At 41.4% G+C, this 25,310-nt stretch overlaps 1 protein-coding gene across 2 annotated transcripts in view; it reads left to right on the plus strand.

Moving 5' to 3' along the window:
• The window catches only part of TBCK (TBC1 domain containing kinase), an 87,407-nt gene that overhangs the window by 55,410 nt on the left and 6,687 nt on the right, over nucleotides 1–25,310 (plus strand). For both annotated transcript variants that reach the window (XM_053403897.1, XM_053403898.1), the window contains exons 21-25: nucleotides 3,345–3,381; nucleotides 7,235–7,396; nucleotides 11,519–11,694; nucleotides 16,253–16,428; nucleotides 20,808–20,967. In XM_053403897.1, coding sequence (XP_053259872.1) covers nucleotides 3,345–3,381; nucleotides 7,235–7,396; nucleotides 11,519–11,694; nucleotides 16,253–16,428; nucleotides 20,808–20,967 — 711 coding nt within the window. The remainder of the gene's footprint in view (nucleotides 1–3,344; nucleotides 3,382–7,234; nucleotides 7,397–11,518; nucleotides 11,695–16,252; nucleotides 16,429–20,807; nucleotides 20,968–25,310) is intronic.

Consider the following 25,310-nt stretch of genomic DNA (forward strand, 5'->3'; position numbering starts at 1 on the left):
TTGTACCACTTAACATGCTATCGCTGTCAAATCAGTATAGTGTGGTGGAATTCAGCTAAATTTTAATCAGAGTAATTAATGGCTCTGACTTAGCCACGTTCATTGATTTAAGTGGCTCTACTCTGAGTAGTGTTGACGTCTATGTAGAAGCATTTGAATTGCAGTTATGTTCAAAGTCTGCAAGCAGAATTTCCTTGGAGTTCACCTTCCCATGTACGTGCTCAGTCCTTGATGCAAGGAGGTTTACAGTCTGAAGAAGAGTATATGGGGAGAGTATATAATTATATGGAAAACAAGCTATCTGCAAAACTGTATTTTCCATACAAATGGGTTTGCTATCCTACAATAAGCCTAATAGGAGCTGCATGTGTCACTTGGAAAATAAAATTGATACCGGCGACTCATCAGGATCTATCTAGGTTGAAGCATATGCACTTCAGCAATGATCTGAACCAGATTTTCATGCTTGAGTACTAATCCTATCAAATTGAACACTGATAAATCTTCCAGGTTCCTGCTGTGCAAGAGATTATTTCTTGCCACTCTGCCATTTGTTTTTATATTATAGAGCTCTTGAATAGAGTCTTGAACACTACTGAGCAGCAAGTATTGTTATTGGTCACAATGTCTGCCTGAAGTATTATGTGGCGAAAAGTGAGCAGGGTTTCTTAAAAACAACAACACCGAACAATAACTACTGTATACATTTTATAAAATCTTACACTGTGTTATGAAAATGTCCATATTTCCTGTGTAATTCTGACATGAAAACAATAATCTCTTAACCCAAAGGATCCTTACTACCAAAACATGAACTTGTATGTTTAAATTATTCAGTCACAGTTTTGATTTGCCATTAATTATAGGTTCTGGCTGTGTCTACTTGGTAACCACTTAAGAAAGTGGCTACCAAAAGCTTTGATTTTATTCACCTGCAAGTAACTTAGCACCTAGCTAATTACAAGTGCTTAACAAAAAAGTATTGCTGCTAAGTTTGTGTAATGATGGTACAGCTAATTGATATTTGAGAGGACACTAGTGTCAATTTTTTGTCCTTTAATCAAGCTTTTGGGCCAATTTTTTAAAATTACAGGTGTGCCGTAAGTACCATCAAAACACACAAATACATCAAAGAATTGAGGTTTTGCATATTACAATGGCGTCCACACCACATTTACTTTATATGGAAGCAGCAAGAGAGCAAGGTTGAGTGAAACACATGTCTTGATCCGCTTTCAGGTCTGCTGCAAAGGAGTGGAATATGTAACCCACCCATGTAAAACCCAGCAGTAAGAGAAAGAGGGTGTGCTGGTTAATCATGCCTTCTCTCCCACCAGTAACATGGAACATTCAAAGGGGGGCAACTGATCTAGTAGTGATGAGTTACATTACATTTGACTTGGTGTCAGGTAGACTGACCTACTTATATTTGATGGAAAAACAAAAAAACCTCAAAGCGGTTTACAAAAAGATAATAAAGTCAAGAAAATTTCACAACCATACCTTAAAATGCTCAAAAGTTACAATACTAAAACAGTATAGACCTAGAACATGATTCAAGTGTAACTGAAATATCAGTGGTATTTCCACTCAATTTTTACCTTTTTTTGCCAGGCCATAGGCCCATGCGAAGCCTGCAAGCAGTTAGAGATCAATTCAATTTCCTGTTCACAAATTATTTAGTGAACAGAGCTTGGGGGGGGGGGATCTATAAAAATATTTGCTTCACAGGATTGTTGTGAGGGTAAAACTTTGAAAGATCTGGGAACTTAGTGTATTGACTGTTAGTCGTACTTTATTATTGGCAAGCTCTGTTTGACAAACAGTATTTGTAAGTCCATCTTAAAGATAAAACTTTGGGGGGATATTGCAGTAAGAATTTGTAGCAGTATCTGCCGCTTGGTTATACTTGAGTGAGGTTGGTAGGGGGCACTGTGTACTAAGAACAATGCATCTCAACTAATAGAAGCTCATTGTTGCCGCTGTTCTTAAATGCAAATTTGGGAAGCAAGTATTGAATCAGATATTTTGGTGTATTTTTCTTTCTATTTTCATGTTTCTCCTTTTGTCTCCCTAAGGCACAACTAGACACACAACTGATTATAGTGCCATTTGTGAAAGGAATGTTGATAACTTATTGTTTTTCCTTAGCTTTTCCTAGAATATTATATGGGGCGGGGGTGCATTGCACTCTCAGATAGTGAAATGAAATACTAATTTACTACTTTTTCAGTGTATTGACTAGTTGTCAGTAAGGTCTGATACATCTCTGAGACCATCCCTCTACGTCAGTGTGTTAGGCCTAAGTCATTTGAATTTATACAATTTCCACTAACACAATTTCAGTTAATCAGTCTAATAGAAGCTAAATATTTGAGAACTGGTATTTTGTCACAGCGGGTCTGCTACCAAAGAGACAAATGGCCATTAAATGAACTGTGGATTGTCTCTTCTGTATACTGTACTCAGTTTCGCCACCTTGACTTACTGGGCACAAGAGCTTCCTTTGTATTGCTTAGAACAGTGATCTAGGCCAGCTTGAGTGCAAATAGAGAATTTTACACACACACATAGACACATGCACACACATGAGACAGATAGAGTCTGATAGAATCAGAAAGGACATCTGCTTCAGTGCCATGCAATTTCATATGACCTTAGCCTCTCCATAAGATGGTTGCTTGTTACTTTCCAGAGAGAAATCTCAGCCTAGTACAAACCTAAAGGGCATACACCACTCCCACCCATTTTGTAGAAAATGTAATAGGTAAACTGAGCTGTACAACAGTTATATGAATCTGGAATTAACGATAGCTCAGTAGAAAGCAGCAGTTATTTCCAGGGACGGTTATGTAATCCATTTTTCTTAATCATGGAAAAATGGCTTCCGTCACCTCTTTATCATACTTCCACACTTCCTCCCTTCTGTGAACAGATTATTTTATAGATCAAGACTTCTCAGCTTCAGCATAGGAGAGGTGGGAGAGAGGAAGCTCCCATTTTGATTCCGAAGAGGAAATTTCATGTGTAGAAAAACCACGTGCAAATTTTGTAATGAGAGAAAGCAAAATGATGGAGCACTTGTTGAAGTTCCCCTACATGAAGCATGGATTACAGTTATTACACAGAGCCATGAAATAGTGGAGTGCAGGTTCTAGGGGTTTAAATTGCAGTGTTGGTAACATGCTACTGCGATACAGGTTTTAACCTGCAATCCTGACTTTAAATTGCTCACATTCGTTACAATCAGAGGCTGCAGAACACTAAAGTGATAGAAAATTTACAAGGCTGTGCTTTAACACATGTATTCTTTTCTCCCCACCCTCTTCCTGTGGTTTTTGTAGCTGTATGCTATCCCTTGGTTTCTCACAATGTTTACACGTGAGTATGACTCTTTGTCATTGTTTTTCTGTGCTAAGAATGCCTTTTATATTGCATTATATCGCGGCTATTTTTCACTTTGATCCGGGTTAAATATCTGGGGAACCTGTGAGTTTCCAGATGTTGTATTCCAACTCCCGCTCACACCAGTATGGTCAGTGGTCAGGAATGAAGGGAGCTGAAATCCAGCAACATCTGGAAGGCCACCGGTTCCCTAGGCCTGGTATAGGACCTACAGAGGATGGCTAGGATTTCATGCTGATGTTTCGGAAGATTTGGGAGTCTGTAATGCACTCATGCAGTGGAACTCCCCCTTACTCTCCTAACTCCATGTGCCCCCCAAAATCTCCTTCAACCCTCTGGAGCAATTTTTTAGGGGGCTGCAGGAGAGAGAAGGGAGATGCTTTGTTTTTCAAGCAGAATGGGAGTGTTGGATACAACCCCAAAGCAGCAACATTTTCGTTTCTGATTGTCCGATTATAATATTGAATGATCATAGTTCACTCAATTCATATATGTACTGTGGCACATTTTCACTTAGAAATGTCCTCCTGTTGTTTTGTCTTGTCTTTTATGACATGCTCTAGCTTTGAGCAACTCTTACACATCCCCATCAGATGGACCGTGCTCTTTCAGGGATAATTCCACGTTGTCCTTTCAAAGCAGTGGTGTCATTTCATTTTTAATTTGTATTCTATCTTCCTGAATTACTGCACTCAAGGTAGTTTGCAACCTATAAAAACAACAAAATACACAACAAAAATCGCATTGTGGTCCTATAACCATCACAATCCAAAATCAATTAACAAAATTCAAGGACCCATTTCACATATATAGACCCAGATCCCACATAATGCTAAGCTGTGGTATGACTTAGTGTTATGTCGAAACTCCCAGGCTCCAGGCAAACCATGAGCTGTAACTCAGGTTTCCTCTTCATTTGCCACTTATGGTTTAGCCAGAGTAGCATGGCAGCAGCAGAAACAGAGGTAGAGCACAGTGGCTGCAATCTTCTCATGCATTCACTTATTCACACTAAACCATGGTTTGGCTTAGCATTATGCCATACATAGTATTACAATATGATGCTTTAAAAAAAAAAATTAGCAAATTTAGCAAATGATAATAAAATAAAATAAATAAAAAAGCGGGTGGCGCTGTGGGTAAAACCTCAGTGCCTAGGACTTGCCGATCGCATGGTCGGCGGTTCGAATCCCCGCGGCAGGGTGAGCTCCCGTCTTTTGGTCCCAGCTCCTGCCCACCTAGCAGTTCAAAAGCACCCCCAAGTGCAAGTAGATAAATAGGTACCGCTTTATAGCAGGAAGGTAAACGGCGTTTCCGTGCGCTGCGCTGGTGCTGACTCGCCAGAGCAGCTTCGTCACGCTGGCCACGTGATCCGGAAGTGTCTTCGGACAGCGCTGGCCCCCGGCCTCTTAAGTGAAATGGGCGCACAACCCTAGAGTCGGACACGACTGGCCCGTACAGGCAGGGGTACCTTTACCTTTTTACCTAATAAAATAAAATCACCCTGGTCAATTGCAACAATTATTTAAAAATCGCAAACAACCCAGAAGATATATGTAAAAATACAATGCATAAAATGCCTCAATCCTACTGGTTTCTTAGAAGCACAGTAGGGTTACGGTTTGTTTGCACATACAGCAACACGTTTTAAAAGTAGACCTAAAAGTTGTTACAGCAGTAACCATGTCTATATTATTGTGAAATTGTGTGATACAGTAAGACATGTCCTTAATTCACAGGGGATTTTCCTACAAGCACCTACAAGTGTGTGGCATAATCCATATACTTAACAGAAGATTTGCAGTATATCTAAGAATTGCCTTCTAAGCATTTTTCAAAAAATTCTTTTTTACTAGCATTTTATATCCATTTTTGTTGGGACACAACAAGACAATGCTGTGGTTTAAAAAGCTCAGTTTTGGTAACGGGTATATCTGATGAGGTTTTAAATTTGTTTTATAAATTAACTAGTATGCAAGTACATAATGGCTGTCAGATAAAGTCAAAGATTAACTATGATACTGATTCAGATGAGTTAATGTGAAGGGAAATCATTCAACTGCTTCTGTACTTTGGAGAATTATATACCTCACATACAATTATAGTATTGTACATAAAGTTTGACTGATATTTAGTAAGCATAACAGGAGGAATAGTTTGTCTAAAAATGGGTGCCTGCATTAAAATGTGTTGCTCTCCTGGGTGCAAAAACTTCAGGGTTTATTTGTAACACTGTCACAGAAAGCTGAAGTCATGTTGTAGCTAAAAAGCTGCTCTAAATCAGGAAGTCCCCTGGTTCAAATGTTCTGCAATGAACTATTTTGGTGGCTTTAGTTTGTAAAAATAGATACTCCTCCTCACTCAGAAAAAATGCCCTTGGCCATCTCATCACTCTATAAACAAGACCAAAACCTCTCTCCCTCCCCCAAAACATTCCCCCCCCAGAAATTTATCCCACCTATGTTCAATTTTGGGGGTGCCTCCAGATGTTTTGTACTAAAACTCCCACCCGACCTAGTCAGGGGTTATGGAGTTGTGGCCCAAAACATCTGGAAACAACCAGATTGGTAAACATGGATGTGTTAAGTCCGTCCTTACCCCTCCTCACTTTTCACAGTTAAATACTGAGCACTGCTGGCCTACTTATTGAAATATTTTGTGCTGCCTATGAAGTTCACCTAAAAATTATGACATTTGCAAGTGACTACGTTTTATTAGTACCAAATCTGCCTGTAAATATGTCTTCCCCATGGACAATCACCTGTTGTCCTTCTGCCAACTCCTTCTCAATATTGCCAACTATTTTAGCATGCTGAGCAATAGCTATCTGTGCACATTTCTTGATTAGTTTGTACATACAATGTCTCTAGTAAATGTTTATTATAACAAGAAGATCGAAAAAGTACTTATGGGAGAAAAGGGTCCCATTGAAACAGTTAGCTGGGAATTCAATGTCTATGCAGATCATGCATCTCTTTCCTTTTGCTTCAGTAATAAATACAGAGTGTTTCAACAAAAGAGAAAAGTCCTTGAAGTGTTTTTTTTTAGCAGAATATATAATTCTCTTAATTAGGCATTTAATAACACTGAAATGAGTTATTGATTACCTTTGGGAGTGATCTACAGATGAAGATAAATCTTTCTAAACAAGGTTGGGTATTCTTTGTTCTAAAATTAAAGCAATAACCTTCAAGTTGTGGTAATTTATCTAGAAAAATGGCTGTATATCTGTGACAGAAAATCATAGGCCTCTTTCACTATCCTACTTAATTTATCAATGAATCTATTGACTTAATAACATAACACTATTTGGGTTTCTCCAAATGGCTCTTCCACCACTTGGTTGCATGCATGCTATTAGGTCACCTGCTATTTAGGGCCTTTTCCTGTGTTGAATCTTATTTATAAACCCTTTGCGTACTGAGTTTGTGTTATCAGTTACATCATTGTTGTTCAACTTCAGCTCCCACCAGATGCAGCCAGCATGGCCAATGACCAGGGGTAATAGGAATTGTAGTCCAGCAACATCTGGAAGACCACAGGTTCCCCACTTTCGTTCTGCAGCAAAAGCCAAGGTGGTGCCTTCAAGAAGCTGCCCTCCAACTCCCATCAGTCCCAGCCAGCATGGCTAATGGTCAAGGATGATGGGAGCTGTAGTCCAGCAACACCACCACATTGACTACTCCTGTCAACAGTTCCAGGTCAACACAACCTTTTCTAAACATAATGATCAACAAACTAGTTTGGTTTGATCTACTGATGGGCCATGCGAGGTTTCTAGTCTCTCAAGATAATTAAACATAATTTTCCTGTCTTTCCCACCTTGCAGATGTCTTTCCGTTGCACAAAATATTTCATCTGTGGGATACATTACTACTTGGGAATTCTTCTTTCCCTTTCTGTATTGGAGTGGCTATTCTGCAGCAGCTGAGGGACCGACTTCTCTCTAATGGATTCAACGAATGCATTTTGCTGTTTTCTGATTTGCCAGGTATTGCAAGTTTCTATGTTGGATCTCTTCCGTTATGGTTCATGAAGTTTCTGTTGATAATTTTGGGTTTTGAGTGTAAGATCTTAGTAGGGAGATGGAAAATATTAATATAGATGGGTCCTTGCATTGCAATGAGCAGAATTTGAATTGATTGTAGGACATATTTTGAGATGGAAAAAGCAAAATTGGATAGCTAAGTTGTAGGAGTGTAAAATGAGAGAACTAAATTAACTGGGCTTGCCAAAGTGTGAAACCGCACACCTTTCCTAATAGATCTTCCAGTAATATGTGTTGCAGTTTCATTTGCTGTGGTGAGTAGCCAGTTCCATTCTGACAGGTACAATGAACCCCAGACTTCCTGCAGCCCTTGAAGTTGTGGCGTCATTTCTACAGTTGCATTGTGTTTCTGAAGGGCCCTAACTGCCTCACAAGCGAGTTCATGTCCCAGCTCTTCTCTCGAGCTTGGGACTCCAGTATTGTGTTTTCCTTTTAAATCTTAGCAACCAATTTTGTCTTGATTTCATTTTTTCCCACACAGTTGATTAACTAGGGTGTGTTTGGCCTTCTCCAGAGCAGAACATTGCAATCTCATTTGATGCAATCTCCTTACCTTTTGATAGACTAGCAAACCACTCCATGCGCTGCTCTGGTTTGCCAGAAGCGGCTTAGTCATGCTGGCCACATGACCCGGAAGCTGTCTGCGGACAAACACAGGCTCCCTCGGCCTATAGAGCGAGATGAGCACGCAACCCCAGAGTTGTCCGCAACTGGACCTAACGGTCAGGGGTGCCTTTACCTTTTACCATAGGTTCTAATGGAACTGGAGAGCAACAGTTGCCTTAAAAAATATCTATAAGTGTGCATCAGATTGAAAGCAGCCCTGGAATCCAAAGCCTCCCTTTACGAGGAGGCAGGAGCTGACCTCCTTATACGTTGTTCACATGGCAAGCAGCATGTTTGACAGCTTCTCCAGAAGCTGTCCCTGCAGACAGAGAAGGCTGGAGGAGAAGTGTCACATGCTTGACTTGCCTCTCGCCATCCCTCCCAGGAAGGTGTATTCGTTGCTGTTTCACTTTCAAGAAAAAGACACAAGAGCCGCTTGTTTATGAAAGGGTTTGAGGTTTTTTTACCCCTATATATTCTTGAATCACCTGTGTTTGATGCCTTTGTCAAGAGAGCAAGAGGCAGATGTGTTTATAAAACAGTTCTAAAAATTCATCAAAGGTGAATAATGGTATTTGAGAACAGAAGCTATGCCTACGTGCCAATATTTAATAGCTTCCAGCCAAGTATGGGGTAGTGAAGCTGGCTTTGGTACAGATAGAAAGTGATTTGTTAGCACACACCTGCTTGCTGAAGTTGTTCTGTAATGTTGAGGCCTGAAAGATTGATGCCATTTTACCTAAAGCTCTGAATCCTTTAATTATACCCATTTTCCACTTGTATACATGTGATGCTCACATATTCAAGCTTATCAATCCTAGTTTTTAGCTCTAAGGATGAAGAAACCACAAACAATTTCTCGTTCGCTCTTTCTTATCAGCTCCCTGACTGTTGTATACTTGGTCATATTGTATATAGGCTAATTACCTGGCATTTAATATCTCTTATGAGTTTCTATACAGATACATTTATCAGCACCTTCATATTTGGCTTCTCCATACATACAAAGCCTCCAGGCTTTATGAATAGATACTTGTTAACTATGTGTGTTTTTATGTGTATGTACATGCATGTGTATATAGATAACGCAGGTATGAAAGTTTGTTTTTAAATGGAAAAACCAGACAAGATCCATTTGTATCAGATTTTCAAAGATGTCTGCGGCTTCATTTGCACATAATACTTTTTTTATTTATTTAATTTCATACAATTTGTATATACCACTTGATTGTAGGGGGGGGGAGAGAAACCTCCAAGGGGTTTAGAACAGGAGTGGCAAACCTCAGGGCACTGCTGTTGGCCTGCCAGGCCCAAGCCAAATTGTCTCCATCCTCCTCCTCTGCAGTGTGAGGATGGGTCATGGGGGCAAAAGATGCATGCCTATTTGGCTTACCAATTGCACAAATGCAGCCAAAGACATACGATTGGACCTGGCAAGAATTCAGAACTTAATCTTTTACCTAACTACTTTTTAAAAAAGGAAATCGCTACGGTGCAACACAGTGCAGCATTGCAGTGTGATCGTGTGCCATGTTCAACCAATAGAAAACACGGAGGATTTTCAAGTAAATAATAACATCAGTTAGTGAAAATGTTTTAGTGTCAGATGGAAAGCAATACAATATCTAATAGGCAGAGCCCTACCAAGCTATAAGATGTGTGTTCACAGGAAAACTATGTGAAAAGGAAAGGCTTCTGCAAGCAGACCTCTTGATATCTTACTTTCTCCTCCCAAAGTGTTGTCTGTGTGCCTGGGGCAAGTTTTGTAGGACATTAAATAAAATGCTTGGGACTCAAAGGCCAGGCCAATGCTATTAACACGCATTCTTTCTAAGAGTGACAAGCAATTTATCTTTTCTAAATTTCCTCTTCGCATGCAGGGTCGCCAGAAAGAAGCAGGTCTCTGGAATGGATTTAATGATATGCAAAAGAAACGCTTTGTCACATTTATATATACTATTTGCCACACTTTTAATGAAAGATTTTCTGTGTCAATAATCCCTTGTTTAGCGCTCTGTTTTTCCAGTGATCTGTCTTTGCAGAAAAGCGCTCAAGTGCTTTGCTGCGAAATTCCCCTCTTGTCACCTGTGTTCCTTCTTAACTTTGTGCTCTATGTGCTCTGCAGTCCCTGTGAAATACAGGCTGAAAGTTTAAAATGACTGCTGGAGATTATGGCATCTTTCTGAAGGCTGTAGGGCTTTGCTATTTATCAGTTATCATATGATAACACTTTACGGAAGTGTAATATGTGATTGTGAGTTGCAGCGTGGAATATAAGCTGCTGCAGCCTCAAATGTCTCTCCAGTCAGGTGTGACAGTTTTATCAAATCAAGGGAGATTAATGACTTGCTTCGTTTTGACAAAATACAGCTGCTAAATTTCCACTAAGAATTAGGCAACAGAGTCTTTTCTCCATGTCATTAAACCTACAGGAAATAAGTCCATTAACGAGGCTCGTTTAATTTTGCTGAGTAGCCTTTAGATGATTTCCAGGCTAGATGTCAGTGATTTAAGAAATAGAGGGAGTCTTAAAAGTAGTTTAGGTTTTAGGCCGCATCCACCAGAGCAAAATGTGTGCGCTTACCTCTCTCGCCCTGACCTAGCCACTGTGATCCACGCGACGGTCACCTCCAGACTGGATTATTGTAACTCGCTCTATGTGGGGCTGCCCTTAAGACTGACCCAGAAACTCCAGCAGGTGCAGAATGCTGCAGCGAGACTCCTTACGGGGTCTTCGCTGCGAGATCACATTCATCCGGTGCTATATCAACTGCACTGGCTCCCGGTGGAGTGCAGGATCAGGTTTAAGGTGCTGGTTTTAACCTTTAAAGCCCTATACGGCCTAGGACCCTCGTACCTACGGGACCGCCTCTCCTGGTATGCCCCACAGAGAAACTTACGGTCTTCAAATAAAAACATCTTGAAGGTCCCAGGCCACAGAGAAGTTAGGCTGGCCTCAACTAGAGCCAGGGCTTTTTCGGCTGTGGCTCCGACCTGGTGGAACACTCTGTCACAAGAGACTAGGGCCCTGCGGGACTTGACATCTTTCCGCAGGGCCTGCAAGACAGAGCTGTTCCGCCAGGCCTTTGGCCAGGGCACAGCCTGACTGCCTCCCTCGGCAATCTTCGCGGAGCTCTGGCCCAATGGTGGCCAGTGGCTTGAATTTAATTAATTTTATAATGAATGATTTTAGAGTGTTGTTTGTGTTGTACTTTTGTATTGTTTTATTGTTGTTAGCCGCCCTGAGCCCGGCTTCGGCTGGGGAGGGCGGGATATAAATTATTATTATTATTATTATTATTATTATTATTATTATTATTATTATTTCTGAACCAGGGAATGTGGTTTGATTTGCTCCCACCAAAAAAGGTTTGTTCTTGGCTTTCCAAAACTCTTTTGATCTCACCAAGTTTCACTATCCACCACGTCAGCCATTACACCTTGCGGTCCTCTTTTCAGAAATCGACATAGAACGTTGTGTCCGTGAATCAATCAATCTTTTCTGCTGGACTCCTAAGAGTGCCACATACAGACAATATGCACAGCATCCCAAGCAAGCCGGAGAGGGCAACTGTTCAAGAAGTTTAATGTCTTGTTTCTCATCTGACTATCAGGATGCTCCCAGAAGTGATCTGGTGAGTTTTTATACTTTCAACTTACATTGATTTTTTGGTATGTAGAACAGAATATTAAGGCTAAACATACTCTTATTGTCTTAATTTTTTAAAAAAAAATGTATTCACTGAGACCATTCTGCAGAAAGGATATATTTCTTTTTAAAATCAATAAAATAAACCTAAAAACAAACAAAAAAATCCATTTGTTGATGTCAGCATTCCTTGTTGATGTCTCTTCCTTCATTTTACAGTTAACAGCTATGTATAGATGTTTTCTCACTGTGACATTGCTTGACTGTGTATCTGAAGAAGTGTGCATGCACACGAAAGCTCATACCAAGAACTAACTTAGTTGGTCTTTAAGGTGCTACTGGAAGGAAAAAAATTTTTTTGTATTGCTTGACTAAACCACGTCAGCTATTTATTGTTTGGAGTTTGAAGTGTATATCTTTGTTCTTCATGAGCACACTAATTTGGATTTCTAACTTCCCTGACTCCCCAAACTTTTTGAACTTCTGAGCTGTTTTGTGGTTTGATGGCCACGTGACCTTTTATTTATGTTCTAGTACCATCTTCATCCTAGAACTGCTCTGAAGAATGTGCCAATGGAAGTATTTCATCTTGTGCCAGGGCTTCTCCCTGCTCCTGTAATCATACTGTTTCTGTTGTGCACGGGCTTTTATTCCTGTAACAGAGATTATTGAGGCCTAGTCACAGAATTTCTGAGTAAGCCTTCTCTTCACGGAGGAAGAATAGCAAAAAAGAATCCATTTCCCTCTCCCGTGGAATTTGTGGAATGTGCTATTTTAAAAGGCCCTACTTTCTGATGGCTTACTCACTGTATCCAGCGTGCTGATTGCTGATTCAACAAGCCGATAGCTTCTCTCTTAGCAATTATGAAAATGTAACCTTTGTCTTAATTTAAATACAGAAACATTTCTTTGCAATGGAAATGGCCTTTGGTGGTGGCCTGGGGAGTGGGGTGATCTCAGATAAACCTTTGGAACTAGCCTGGGAATATTTTATTTTGTTTGCTCTTTAATTTAGGAAATACATTTTTTGTGTCTTTGAATTTCCTTTTTTTTTTTTTTTACTTTACAGAGGGATAAATACCTAGAGCATAATTACTCAGTTATTAGTGTGGTGCTTTAGGGGCAGATAAAAGGGACGCGGGTGGCACTGTGGGTTAAACCACAGAGCCTAGGGCTTGCCGATCGGAAGGTCGGTGGTTCAAATCCCCGCGACGGGGTGAGATCCCATTGCTCAGTCCCTACTTCTGTCAGCCTAGCAGTTCAAAAGCACATCAAAGTGCAAGTAGATAAATAGGTACCGCTCTGGCGGGAAGGTAAACAGCGTTTCCGTACGCTGCTCTGGTTCGCCAGAAGCGGCTTAGTCATGCTGTACGCTGCCTCCTTCAGCCAATAAAGCGAGATGAGCGCCGCAACCCCAGAGTTGGCTACGACTGGACCTAATGGTCAGGGGTCCCTTTACCTTTACCTTAGGGGCAGATGGGGCTCATCAACCTCGGAAAGTAGCCCATCTAGGAGAAGGGAAACCACTGCTTTGCATGATATCTTTGGAAGAAGAAAAAACTAAGGAGTAAACCCTACACAAATCCAGAGTGGAGTCCCCAAGACTGTTGGATGGTGCTTTCCAGCAACTCCCGCAGCCCAGCTGATGCCAAACATATTGCTCTGCTTTCCTTTGGACCGCATCAGCCAGGCTGTGAGGGAGGTCTTGTTGTCTGGGCAACCCAAGACCTCCATGCACATTGACCAGACTTACATCCTTGGAAGGTCAATTTGGTGCTGATAGTGCAGTCGTTTGACTTCACCCCTGGAGGTGCACTCCGATGTCTCTCAAGACAGATGGATGCCAACAAGTGTGGTGTTTTCAGCCCTCCTCCAATAGCTTGGTACTGAAGCAGATAGATTTTAGAGAGATTAATTTAGATTATTGACAAGTCCCTGTCCTATGCTGTCTTTGGAAAGCTTGCCTTGCTCATTTGGAGTGATGTGTGTATGTGTGTGATCCTGAAACATGCAATATTCACATTTTATAAAACACACCATATATTTTGTGGCTAGGGGAAAAAGCCCTGAACTATCCCATTGGCTGCACCTTGCAACTAATTGTTGCTTGCCCTCTCAAGGAGTTCCAAAGCATAAGAAATGCACGGAATTGACAAACAAGGCCAAGAGACGTTGCCTGGGCAAGGTGTTTGCGCTTTCGGAGCCAAGTGATAGCCTTATCGGCAGAACTCCTTTGATGGTTTTCCACAGTTCCCTTTGCACCCCAACACTCTCCGAACAGCTTGACACTAGATGCCTCCTTTATGAAATTGCAATTCCTTTCATGCCATGAGCAGCATTTCTCCTCCGAGGTGTGCTGATCACTTCCTAAAGTAAACTCCCAAAGACCATTATCGCGGAGCAGAGCAAATGTTGATGGTATGTTATACAAAAGAAAAAACAAATACTTGGTCAGCAGTGGGACTCTCCCTTGTTTTCTTTTTCTTCGCTCTTTTTGTCTTTCCCTGTCCTAGCACATGCCGTACCTCACTTCAAAAGTGCTTGAAGTGGCTTCATTTCTTCTGAAGTGGGGGGGGGGAGAACTGGGGCTCCACTGAGGCACCACTGCCGCTTATCAGTTTACTATTGCAAAATTTGACTATATAGAGAGGGAGGGAGAGAAAGCAGGTTTTGTTGTTTTTGAGTTGTGAGGTTCAGTGTTATAGGGATAACAGTCCCAAAGAGAGCACTGTTCATAGTTCTACCCCTTGTCCACATCTGTATTCTTTACTGAAGTTTTATAGCAGATGAGAGGCCACTTCAGAAAATAGGGTACAGTCATCCGGCCAGAGTTTTATGTCTCATTCATTTCAGCAGGCGTTGGGGGGGGGGGGGGAGTTAAGCAGACACTTAATTCTCACTCATTAAAATGAATGTGATTTCAGAACACTTAAGGCTGGCTGTATCATACCCATTGCATTTGAGTGTACACCTAAATTGCAACACATAAGTTAGGCACATGTGTGTTTTAGTGTGCAAGGGAACAGCTGCATGGTCATGTCTGCAAGTAAGGAACCTGGAAAAATGTGCTTGTATTGCCGTGTGTGCACTCAGAAATCAAGGAGTTGCTACTTTGTACTAGGCTAGACTGTGTGTCCATATAGCCCAGAACTGTGTACTTGGACTGGTAGCAGTTGTCTAGGACATACACATGCGCACACACACACACACACACACAGAGAGAGAGAGAGAGAGAGTATTTATTTGAATAGAATTTAACCACTGACATAGAGGGAAGGAGGGAGCAAATACACTTGCCTCCAAGAAGCTATGCAACAGTAATGGTGAGATGTTGCCACCATGCAGGTTGGGGGACTCAATGTGTGACTAACCCAGTAATACTCTGGGTTGTAGCCCACAGTTTACAGTGCAGAACATAGGCATGTTTTATGGACTAGAATACTGTGGTGTTCAAATGTCCTGAATTTGTTTGCTTACAGTAGGAGCCAAAGTAATGCTTTTGGCAAGCTTAGCCATAGCAGAGTTTTATTTCTTCGTAAGTATTTGAGTAATTTTAGGTATAAAAAGATGTGGCTAGTGGATGCAGACTTTTTGGCAGCAAATGTAGCTCAGCATAGTGCTGTTTGTGGAGTGTTACTGTTTTATGTCATGGTTCAGTAAAGAAGCTGTATATTTTATCACGAAAATAGTATTCTTCATCTTAAAAAAAGAATGAAAATAGCCCTACAGTGAGTATTAAATTTCATGTCTAGTAGAGAAATAATCCTCTAGGGTTAGTCCATTGGGCAGATATATTAGACATAGATGGTGTCATCATTATAAAGGAAGTAAAGCTCTAAAATAGATGCTGTCTGTCTTCCCTTATTCCCCCCTATGTTATGTTTAATTGTTGTACCCAAAGGATGCAGTATCAATCAAACTGAAGAGGGTAGCCGCATATATAAGCTGCAATTGTCTTGTGGTGCTATTTGCTTTGTTCCTATCTCCTTGGTTGCCACACGTATATGCTCTTTTTCTTAGCTTGTATAAGATATGAAACGTAAGATTGCTATCTGCTGTGAAGCTTTGCAGCTGAGATTTCTTTCCTTCAGTAGTAGAAGAGAGGAGGCTAACCTTTCTACTGAGTCAAGGAGGAAGCTGTAAATGAGGCTCTGGATGGCAGTTTCCCCGTGTGATTTGCATCAAGTTGCCATATTTCAGGTAGAAGGGATATGTGCTTTGATTACACAAAACATCTCAGGCAACCAGTAGCACTTCTGCATAATCTAGCATCCAGTTGTTCATTGAAAACTGGTGGATGATATGTGGATTCTGCGTTGAGTAATATCTCAGAGATACCAAAAATGCTTCTCACCGCGATGAATGGAATGTGTGTGTTGTGGCCCCATGGGAGTCAGAGCATAAAATAGCTTGGAGTTTGTCAAAGAAACAATGTTTAATCTTAATGGAAATGGGAGATTGCGCACAATGCTGGATGAAGGCATTGTGTTGCTAAAGGGCATTGTTTCATCTTTATTTTCTCGTTTCTTGTCTCCATTTAAAAGTCCAGGGATTCTATCAAGTTGAATGATCTGAAATCAGAAGTGTCGCCGAGGATCTCAGCTGAAGATTTGATTGACTTGTGTGAACTGACAGGACCTGGTCATTTCAAGACTCCAACAAAGAAAACAAAATCTAGCAAGCCCAAGCTGCTTATCGTTGACATCCGTAACAGCGAGGAGTATCCTTCTAAATGGAAAAGCCATAGATTGATTGTTACTATATGCTTTGCCAATTTCAACCGAAAGCACTACATTGCTGCAGCAGGGAGTTTTAACTGGTCTGACGAGTTAGGGAGAAGATTTTTGGCCTGGCTTCTTTCTCCCTGACATCTAATGTTGTAAACCCTGTAAATCTGTATACCCTACGTTTTCAGATTATTTGACTTGGTGGAGCATTTGCTCACGTGAGTCTCCTGCCTGCAGTCTGAAGTTGTAAAGCCTAAGTGCAGGTTGACCATCTCAATGAGGACTAGGCTATAATATACATGGTAAAGGTAAAGGGACCCCTGACCATTAGGTCCGGTCGTGGCCGACTCTGGGGTTGCGGCGCTCATCTCGCTTTACTGGCCGAGGGAGCCGGCGTACAGCTTCCAGGTCATGTGGCCAGCATGACTAAGCCGCTTCTGGCGAACCAGAGCAGTTCACGGAAACGCCGTTTACCTTCCCGTTGGAGCGGTACCTATTTATCTACTTGCACTTTGACGTGCTTTTGAACTGCTAGGTTGGCAGGAGCAGGGACCGAGCAACGGGAGCTCACCCCGTCGCGGGGATTTGAACCGCCCACCTTCTGATCGGCAAGTCCTATGCTCTGTGGTTTAACCCACAGTGCCACCCACGTCAATATACATGATAGAGAGAAGCATAATGGACTTCAAGGAGAATTACTTCCGCATCTTATTGAGGATGTAGAAAGTGCACTCAGGAGATGCACTCAGCATCTGTCAGGAGGTGTGCAGCAGCATTCTGCCCCACTCGAAATTTCCAGGTTCTATTCAAGGACAGTCCCATTCAGAGAGAGTGCATTAGCCAAGTCTGGAAATTGCAGAAGATCAGCACTGCATGGTCTGACTTGTCCAGAAATGGGGGGAAAGCAACCTTATTAGGTAAAGATAGAAAAATGCACTCCTAGCAGCAACTCTGACCTGTTTCTCAAGAGCTAGTGCTGCATCAGTGAGGCCTCCATGTGTTTTACTTGATCAGAAAGGGTCCCCCAAAAAACATTAATCACAGCAAAGCTAAGCACTTCTAAACTGCAGCAGCTGTCTACCAACATCACCTCCAGCATGTCTAGATCCGATTTATTCTGGTCTCCCTCGTGCACTTGAACACAGACTCTGAAAACTGGTTCAGGACCTGTGACAGCTCTTGAGTGCCACAATAAATATATATGTTATCAACATATTTAAAGACACTCAACCCGAAGTTACAGATGATCACTGTGAATATTAGTGCTATAAGACATATAAATATTAGATAGCATTGGTGATAGCACTTGAAATCCTGCAGAAGGCTTCCTAGTAGTCACCTGTTGAGTCATATCAGACAGAAATAAGTTACCCTTGATTATATCCTGAAAGTTATCCTTTCATCTTAGCTTGGTAGAGACTGTTCTACATCACAACTTTATATAAGCAAAATGGAACAGTTATAGCTTGAAAATATGCCAAAACCCAACCTTCAGTGGTCAAAGAAGCATGAAAGTATATTTATTTCTTCTGTATGTTTATTAATTTCATACACCAGTAGAAATTTCCTGTCAATCATAGGCTTCAGTATCAAAAGCTCTTTCTTGTTTAGTCTTCTGAGGTTTTTCTCCTGAAAGAGTTTAATATTTAAGCCGAATGCATTCATAGCAAAGCTGTTTAATTTTGCCTTCCCTTTTCCCTGGCATGTTGAGGAAAAAAACCAGAAATATGAGCAATTAATATAACTATTAATTGTAATTTAATGCACCTATTCAATTCAAGGCAAGGCAAATAAACTTTTTTAAAACTAGGCCCTCCAGATGGTGTGATTAAATGTTTATTAATAAAGTTGAGTTTTAGTCCAAGAAATAAACAGGAAGCAACATTTTCCAGAAGAGGCTAAACATTGCATGTTTAGATTTGTTCAGATAGGATGAGCTACAGGTCTAGAGTGGATAACTGCATTGCATGTTTAATTACACATTACTGAAACATAAAGGGCACTCCTACTCCTTTCTGCACTTTCTGCTCCATGGCAGACAAAGTTTGTTGTGTCATCGAAATGGAGAAACTTGTTAAACCTAACTATAGTTCACATCCAAGCCATAACTGGAAACCACTGTTTGAATGGTATGAGCATAGAGCACTTTCCTGATGGCCAGTCAGTGTTACTGAGTTGTGTTACCAGCCTGTAGCTGTCCTAGTTGTTACACCCCTCTGCATACCCATGTAATTCCTGCTAGCTGTTTCCCAGGACTTTGCTATACCCCTCCAAGCACTTCAGGAAAAGAGAAGGCAGATGGCAGCTTAGTGCATTTTCCTTTACATAATTTAATGGAAAACACGCGCTCTGCAGGGTCTAGCAACAGGTGTCCTATTTCTTTTAGCGGCGTTTTCCATGTAACACTGCACTTGGGAGCTAAGGAGTTACTGAAATACAATCTGGTGGCTGTTGTAAGTTTCAGAGGCTTTTCTTTTTTCCAGTTTTATAAGGTGAAGCTTCCTGGTAAAAGGATAATGTTGTCTGGGCTATGCTTGGGGGGAGTTTTTTTTTGGGGGGTTAAGGTAACATCTAGGTGATATTTTAATTTCTATAGAAATTGTCTACAATTCATTTCATTAAGCACGTTACAAAAACATGAGTGGTGGTCCATTCATTTCATGAAGTTCCCAGCAAAATTTCTTTATGGTCCTATAACCTCCTTTGCATAAATTACTAGCTTTTGTAATCATCTCAGCAATGGAGTGGTTAAGATAACCAGCAAAGATTAGAAAAAATCCAAAAGACATTTTGAAGTGTGCATAGTGACTAATGCAACTACTTTAATCAAAAAAGTAACTGTATTTGACCTTCTTAAGGTTAAAGGCATTTTTCTCCTTGTCATGTCTTACAATTACCATGTCATATTGAAATATATACATTGACTCCATAGATTTATGGGTCTGTAAATTTTGGAATGCAAGAAATAGTTATTCCTTCGAGTTAGAAATTAATGAACTGTGCTAACTAAGTGGGATGGTTAAGTTTATTGGTGATCTTACAAACTTCATACTTCCCACAGTATAAATTTTACAGTCATCCAGATGGAACTGTTCAAATGAATTATTTTTAAAAGAATCTCTTAATCTTAGATTAATTCTAAGCCTTTCCAAGGCAATTCATGCTATATCCAGGAATAAAAAGTAGCATTCTTTGGCACCCGGTACTCTTGAAGACATAACGTGAGCGTGAGTTGAAAAACCATGACTATTTGACCACCACAAATCATACTTGAAAATGTTTTCTGTAAAATGCGTATTGAATGCATATCACTTGCATGAATGCAGAAGCTAACTTTTTTGCACTTACAATGAATGAAAAGGAAACCAATAACTTTAAAAAGGTCATAACATGGGGGTAACCAACTTGTGGCCCAGGACCATATTCCAGCTCCTAGAGCAGGCATAGGCAAACTCGGCCCTCCAGATGTTTTGGGACTGTAATTCCCATCATCCCTGACCACTGGTCCTGTTAGCTAGGGATGATGGGAGTTGTAGTCCCAAAACATCTGGAGGGCCAAGTTTGCCTATGCCTGTCCTAGAGGCTTCACATCTGGCCCCATCATGGTCCCAGATCCCAAGGATCTCTTTATCTTACTATGGCATTGATTGTGGGCAATCTCATATTTTTAGCACCCAAATTTCAAAGTTTGTTACCTCCCCATCAGGTAACAAATTTTGTTCTTGCAAATGCAACATATCTAGGTGTGTATGGGCTTTGCAAGTACATGGTGCTAAAGTCAATCCCTAGCATGTCTGCCTAGGGCTGGGAAAGATCCCTGTCAGTCAAAAGCCCTGGAGAACTGTTTCAGATTGGTATGGACAATTCTAAGCTCGATGGACTAATGGCCTGACTCAATATAAGGCCACTTTCTATTACTTGCTTGGGGCTTTTTAAACTCTCATCCCATGTGAACAGTCAACATTTGCAGAGCGCTCTCCTTTTGCACTTCAGGCACTCATTCAGAGGTGCAGCAAAAGGCTCTATCTGTGTTACTGTCTAGGGAATGGTGGCCCAGGAGAGGGCATTCTCTGTGACAGACCCCAAGTTGTGGAATTCCTTCCCCAAAGAGGTGTGTCTGGCGCTTCCATGATGCAGTTTATGGTTGTGTGTTGAAGACACCTCTTTATCCTGGTCTTTCACACCTGAAACAAGTGTTTTCAGGACCCACCTTATTCCTGTGATTTTTAATATAAATTTTAAATTGCTATAACCACCCCAGAGACCTTACGGTGAAGGTCGGGTACTAAATTGAATAAATGATGATGATATTCAGAGCTTGGTTTTCCTCTCTTCCTCCTTGATTTCCTTAATGGACCTACTTCTTGCACAGCTTTAATCGAGGGCATATATCTGGCAGCATCAACATCCCATTTGGATCGGCATTCACTGCTGAAGGAGACCTCATCCAGTGCCCTGCTACTTCCACTCTTCAGAGCTTTAAAGGGAGAGTTGTCGTGGTTGTAGGACACGTGGCAAAGAATGCAGCACTGGTAAGTTTTCTATGATGGCATGAATGTTAAGGATGAGAAGGTTTAACAATAACAGTTACCGTATTTTTCGCTCCATAAGACTTTTTTCCTCCTAATAAGTAAGGAGAAATGTCTGTGCATCTTATGGAGCGAATGCGTGGGCCCTGGAGCCGAATTGCCCAGGGGCAAAAAGCAGATCATGCTCTTTTTTTTTAGAAAGAGGGAAGGGGGTGTTGAAACAAAGCCACTGAGCAGCTGATTGGCAAGCGACCGGGAGGGAGATAAGGGACTCTAGCGATAAAGGAGGCTGCCTGGGAAGGGGGAGGTAAAAGCACATGGTTCCTCAGGATTTTTGCATTGGGTCACCCCAAATTCACCGTCAGATCACAGCATGTCCATGGCTACCGCCTGCACCAAAAAAATCACGCATCCACTGTTTCATGGGGCCGCAATGGTGCAAAAACATGGTTACAAAGCACGGCTCCACATGGATTTTCAGGATTTTTGCATTGGGCTACCCCAAACTCACCATCAAATCACATATCATGTCTGTGGCCACAGCATGAACCACAAAAATCATACATCCACTGTTTCATTCAGAATATAATTTTTTTAATTGTTTTCCTCCTCTAAAAACTATGTGCATCTTACGGTCAGGTGCGTCTTATGGAGCGAAAAGTGCGGTAGTGTGTACTTTTCTAGACAGAATTCTACAGAAATAAAGTCTCGGTCTGGACATACAACTTTTTAGATTACTGGGATATTAATCTGTATCTCATGTATGAAACCAGTTCCATGATAGACATGGAAGAGTATCCCTGAAATTTATTCACTTATGTATTTGTGTGTGGTTTTGCTATGGTTGCTTTTGTATTTCTTCTGTGGTTTTGGCTATTAAATGTTCTACTGATTTCATTGTAGCTTTTATTCATTGTGTTTTATGAGCTGTTGTAAACTGCCCTGAAAAATTTTAATTGGAGGGGGGGTATTGCAGTGTTTTGAATATGTTAATGCATAATGGGTTGGCAGCAGTAACTCACAACAGCAACAGACGGAGCCTTGAGGTGGTGGTAAGGGTTTAATTTAGTTCCTGGGGTGTTTCAACACTGGTGTTACAATTCTGTCAGTTTTTACTTGATTTGTGTGTTAAGGGTAACCGCACACATTCACTTAAAATCTGATTTTATGAATGTCTCAAAGCACTTGCTTATTGACAGTCTTCAGATAGCTAGATTTTGTCTTTGAGCAGGTGTTCCCCATCTCTTTCTTGTGTGGCACAAACTCTCTATTTGAAGGACCCTGTTTACTTGGGCAATGGAATTCACATGGTTTCCAGCGTCACTAAAGTAGCTCAGAGAATGTGAGTGTGGCCTCTTTGCCTGGTCAACAAACAACGAAACCAGCAAAACAACTTGCCCAAGATGAGTGAACAGAAACATCTCTGCTTTCTTTCTTTTGGTGGGGGGAAGAATATTGCAATGGCCGGTATGGTAAACAACACCTTTTCTGAAACTGATCACATTACTGAATGCATAGTGAGTTAATTGCATCTACTAAGAGCACTAATTCTGAAGAATTGTCATATTGCTATTAATACACTTAGACGTGCAAGCCGACTCTCTGTGATCTGAAATGACAGGGTTGTCCTTTTGCAGTGCAGAAGTAATCCTCTTAATGTGAAAAAGAAGCTCAAGCTTAACATTATTAATCTGTTGACAATAATAATTAGCCATTCTTGTCTCTGTTACTCTGGGAACAGCATTTTCTTGGACACAACTTTGGGAGCTCAGGCCAGGAGGGGGTGATTATGAAGCTAAATGAACTTTTTACCCTACAGTGTTTTTATAGCTGTCTGTGGTTATGGCACATGAACTTTTGATCATCACAGCCATTTGTTTTTGGCCTGAAAAGTTACCAAAATATTACAATCTCATTTTCTGGAACAATTTTTAAATACCTTGCTCCAAATACCAAAATATCACAATACTTGCTAGCACAGAGAAATATTTGCCATTAGGGAGAGATGGGCAACCAACTCCAAACAAAAAGTCAAAGTCGGGAGTCATGATTTTTGCACGAGGTTTTGTTGGCATATTATAAAGCACAAGGAAACAAACACATTCTTGGCAAATGTCTCTTTCCCTTATGAAACTGACGTGTTTCCAAATGTGCCTGGTGACCCTTCCATGTGGGAACTGTTCCTTTGGCCAACAGCAAAAGAAAGTATCTTGGTTCACATCACAATGATCATTGTAGAATATTTTCGGTGCTTACTAATTACTGAATCTATGCACCTACCATTGCACAGTGGATGCGTGAAATAGTTTTCCAGCAGGTTTGAGGGATTCCCTCCCCATGAAAGGCGTTTCTGGGAGGCTGAGCCAAGAGTGGAGGAACAACAGGGACTGTTTAAGCTTTTCCCAGTGGACCGTGGTTTCATGCTTTTCTCCACATCGTTTCTCACACCTGGAACCTGAGGGTGCACAGCAGTGCAGTAAGCTCCCTCTCCTTCCTGCACTCCCAACTGCAGCCAGCCACAAACAATTTTCAGGCATCGTATTTTTGCGTTAAATCACACAAAGTGGAGTGAAATGAGGGAGCAACGATGAGCAAACTTAACTCCACCTCCCATCACTGTTGCCCTCCACAGGTTGGAGGAATAACATCTTTGGTGGAGAGTCTGGTCTGCTTTTGTAGGCTACCTAGGAAGATTAAAAACCCTGTTGCATCGTGCGGGGAGCCAACATAGGTAGAGCAGTCTGTCCCTCCCCCCCCACACACACGCTATACCTCAAACTCATGGAGGGCAACAGGAGACAGAGCCAGCATTTGCATCCTTGCTTTCCCCCTTCATACATTGATTCAGCACAGAAGGAAGTAAAGGTAAAGGGACCCCTGACCATTAGGTCCACTCGTGACCGACTCTGGGGTTGCGGCGCTCATCTCGCTTTATTGGCCGAGGGAGCCGGCATACAGCTTCCGGGTCATGTGGCCAGCATGACTAAGCCGCTTTTGGTGAACCAGAGCAGCACACAGAAACGCCGTTTACCTTCCCGCCGGAGCAGTACCTATTTATCTACTTGCACTTTGACATGCTTTTGAACTGCTAGGTTGGCAGGAACAGGGACCGAGCAACGGGAGCTCACCCCGTCACGGGGATTCGAACCACCAACCTTGTGATCAGCAAGTCCTAGGCTCTGTGGTTTAACCCACAGCGCCACTCGCGTCCTAAGACTGTAGCTTTATGTCATTTTAAATCAGGCATCAGGAAAAGGTTACACATCTGCCATATGATGTCTAGTTTGGACCCAGTTGCGTTCTATTTTGCTCCCCTTTGGCCTCAAAACCAAGAACGGTGTTGAAAGAGAAGTACATAGAAACCTTGTTGTTTTCCAAACGGCTTTGAATGTTTTGCTGTTTGATTCCTTTAGCGCATTTGTTGATTCTGCTTCCTTTTTAGAAACGCCTGTAGTATTCTTGCAGTTGTATCAACGGACGCTTCACCAAGTATATTGTCCCTTGTAAAGTTCAAGGTGGTGGGAAGGCGGGTCAGGCTGTATAAATAAAGTTAGGATTATTTTGCAGCTTGGGTAAGAAGACCCTGTGAACTGCTTCCTTCCACCCGAGCTGACTCTGTTGATTTTATGCAAACACAACATAAATTGTTACAGCCAGTTACTAACTAAGCAGTCTTTGGTGGTGGCGAGATCTTTCCACTTTGAAAAGTTGGAAGAACTGTTTAATAAATACTTGTACATTTTTAAGTAAACAGTTTGATCTGCGGTAAGTGTGGTCAAATTTAAAGTAGTTAAGCTAGAAATGTTCTCTTTTGGCGTATGCTGGCCTGTGGTAGCCTTATCTCTTATCATATTTTTCCATCTGTGCAGATGAATGGGAACTTTAAACTCCTTGTGCGTTAGACTCTTATACCTGTCAGTTTATACTTGAAATTATGGAGTGGAAAGTGTACATTCCTCACCAGTTGAGCATGCAAGGAATTTTTCCTTGATCTTGAGTGAAAAGTGCATTTTTACCATACTCTGTTCTTCACGACTTATCTCCCTCATTACCATCATATTTCAGGGTTGGTACAGCTGCAAACCACATCTAAGAAACATGTTTCCAGTGCCATTGATCACCAGAGGATCTTTACTGTTTGACTTTGTTAAATAAGTACCAGTAGTCATCTACAAAACTAATAGGGATCTAAGAGTGTGCACCATGGTGTGTGGAATCAGTGCAGAACAGCCAGTAGCTTAATATGTTTAGGTGGCCCCATGCATATCAGATTTTATACCCACGTATACATGGTCCCCACACTGATGACTTCTGAACAGGTTTTCTGGACCTTTCTGGTCCAAAGT

Source organism: Podarcis raffonei, chromosome 9 (genome assembly GCF_027172205.1).
Source record: "Podarcis raffonei isolate rPodRaf1 chromosome 9, rPodRaf1.pri, whole genome shotgun sequence".
Lineage (NCBI taxonomy): Eukaryota > Metazoa > Chordata > Lepidosauria > Squamata > Lacertidae > Podarcis > Podarcis raffonei.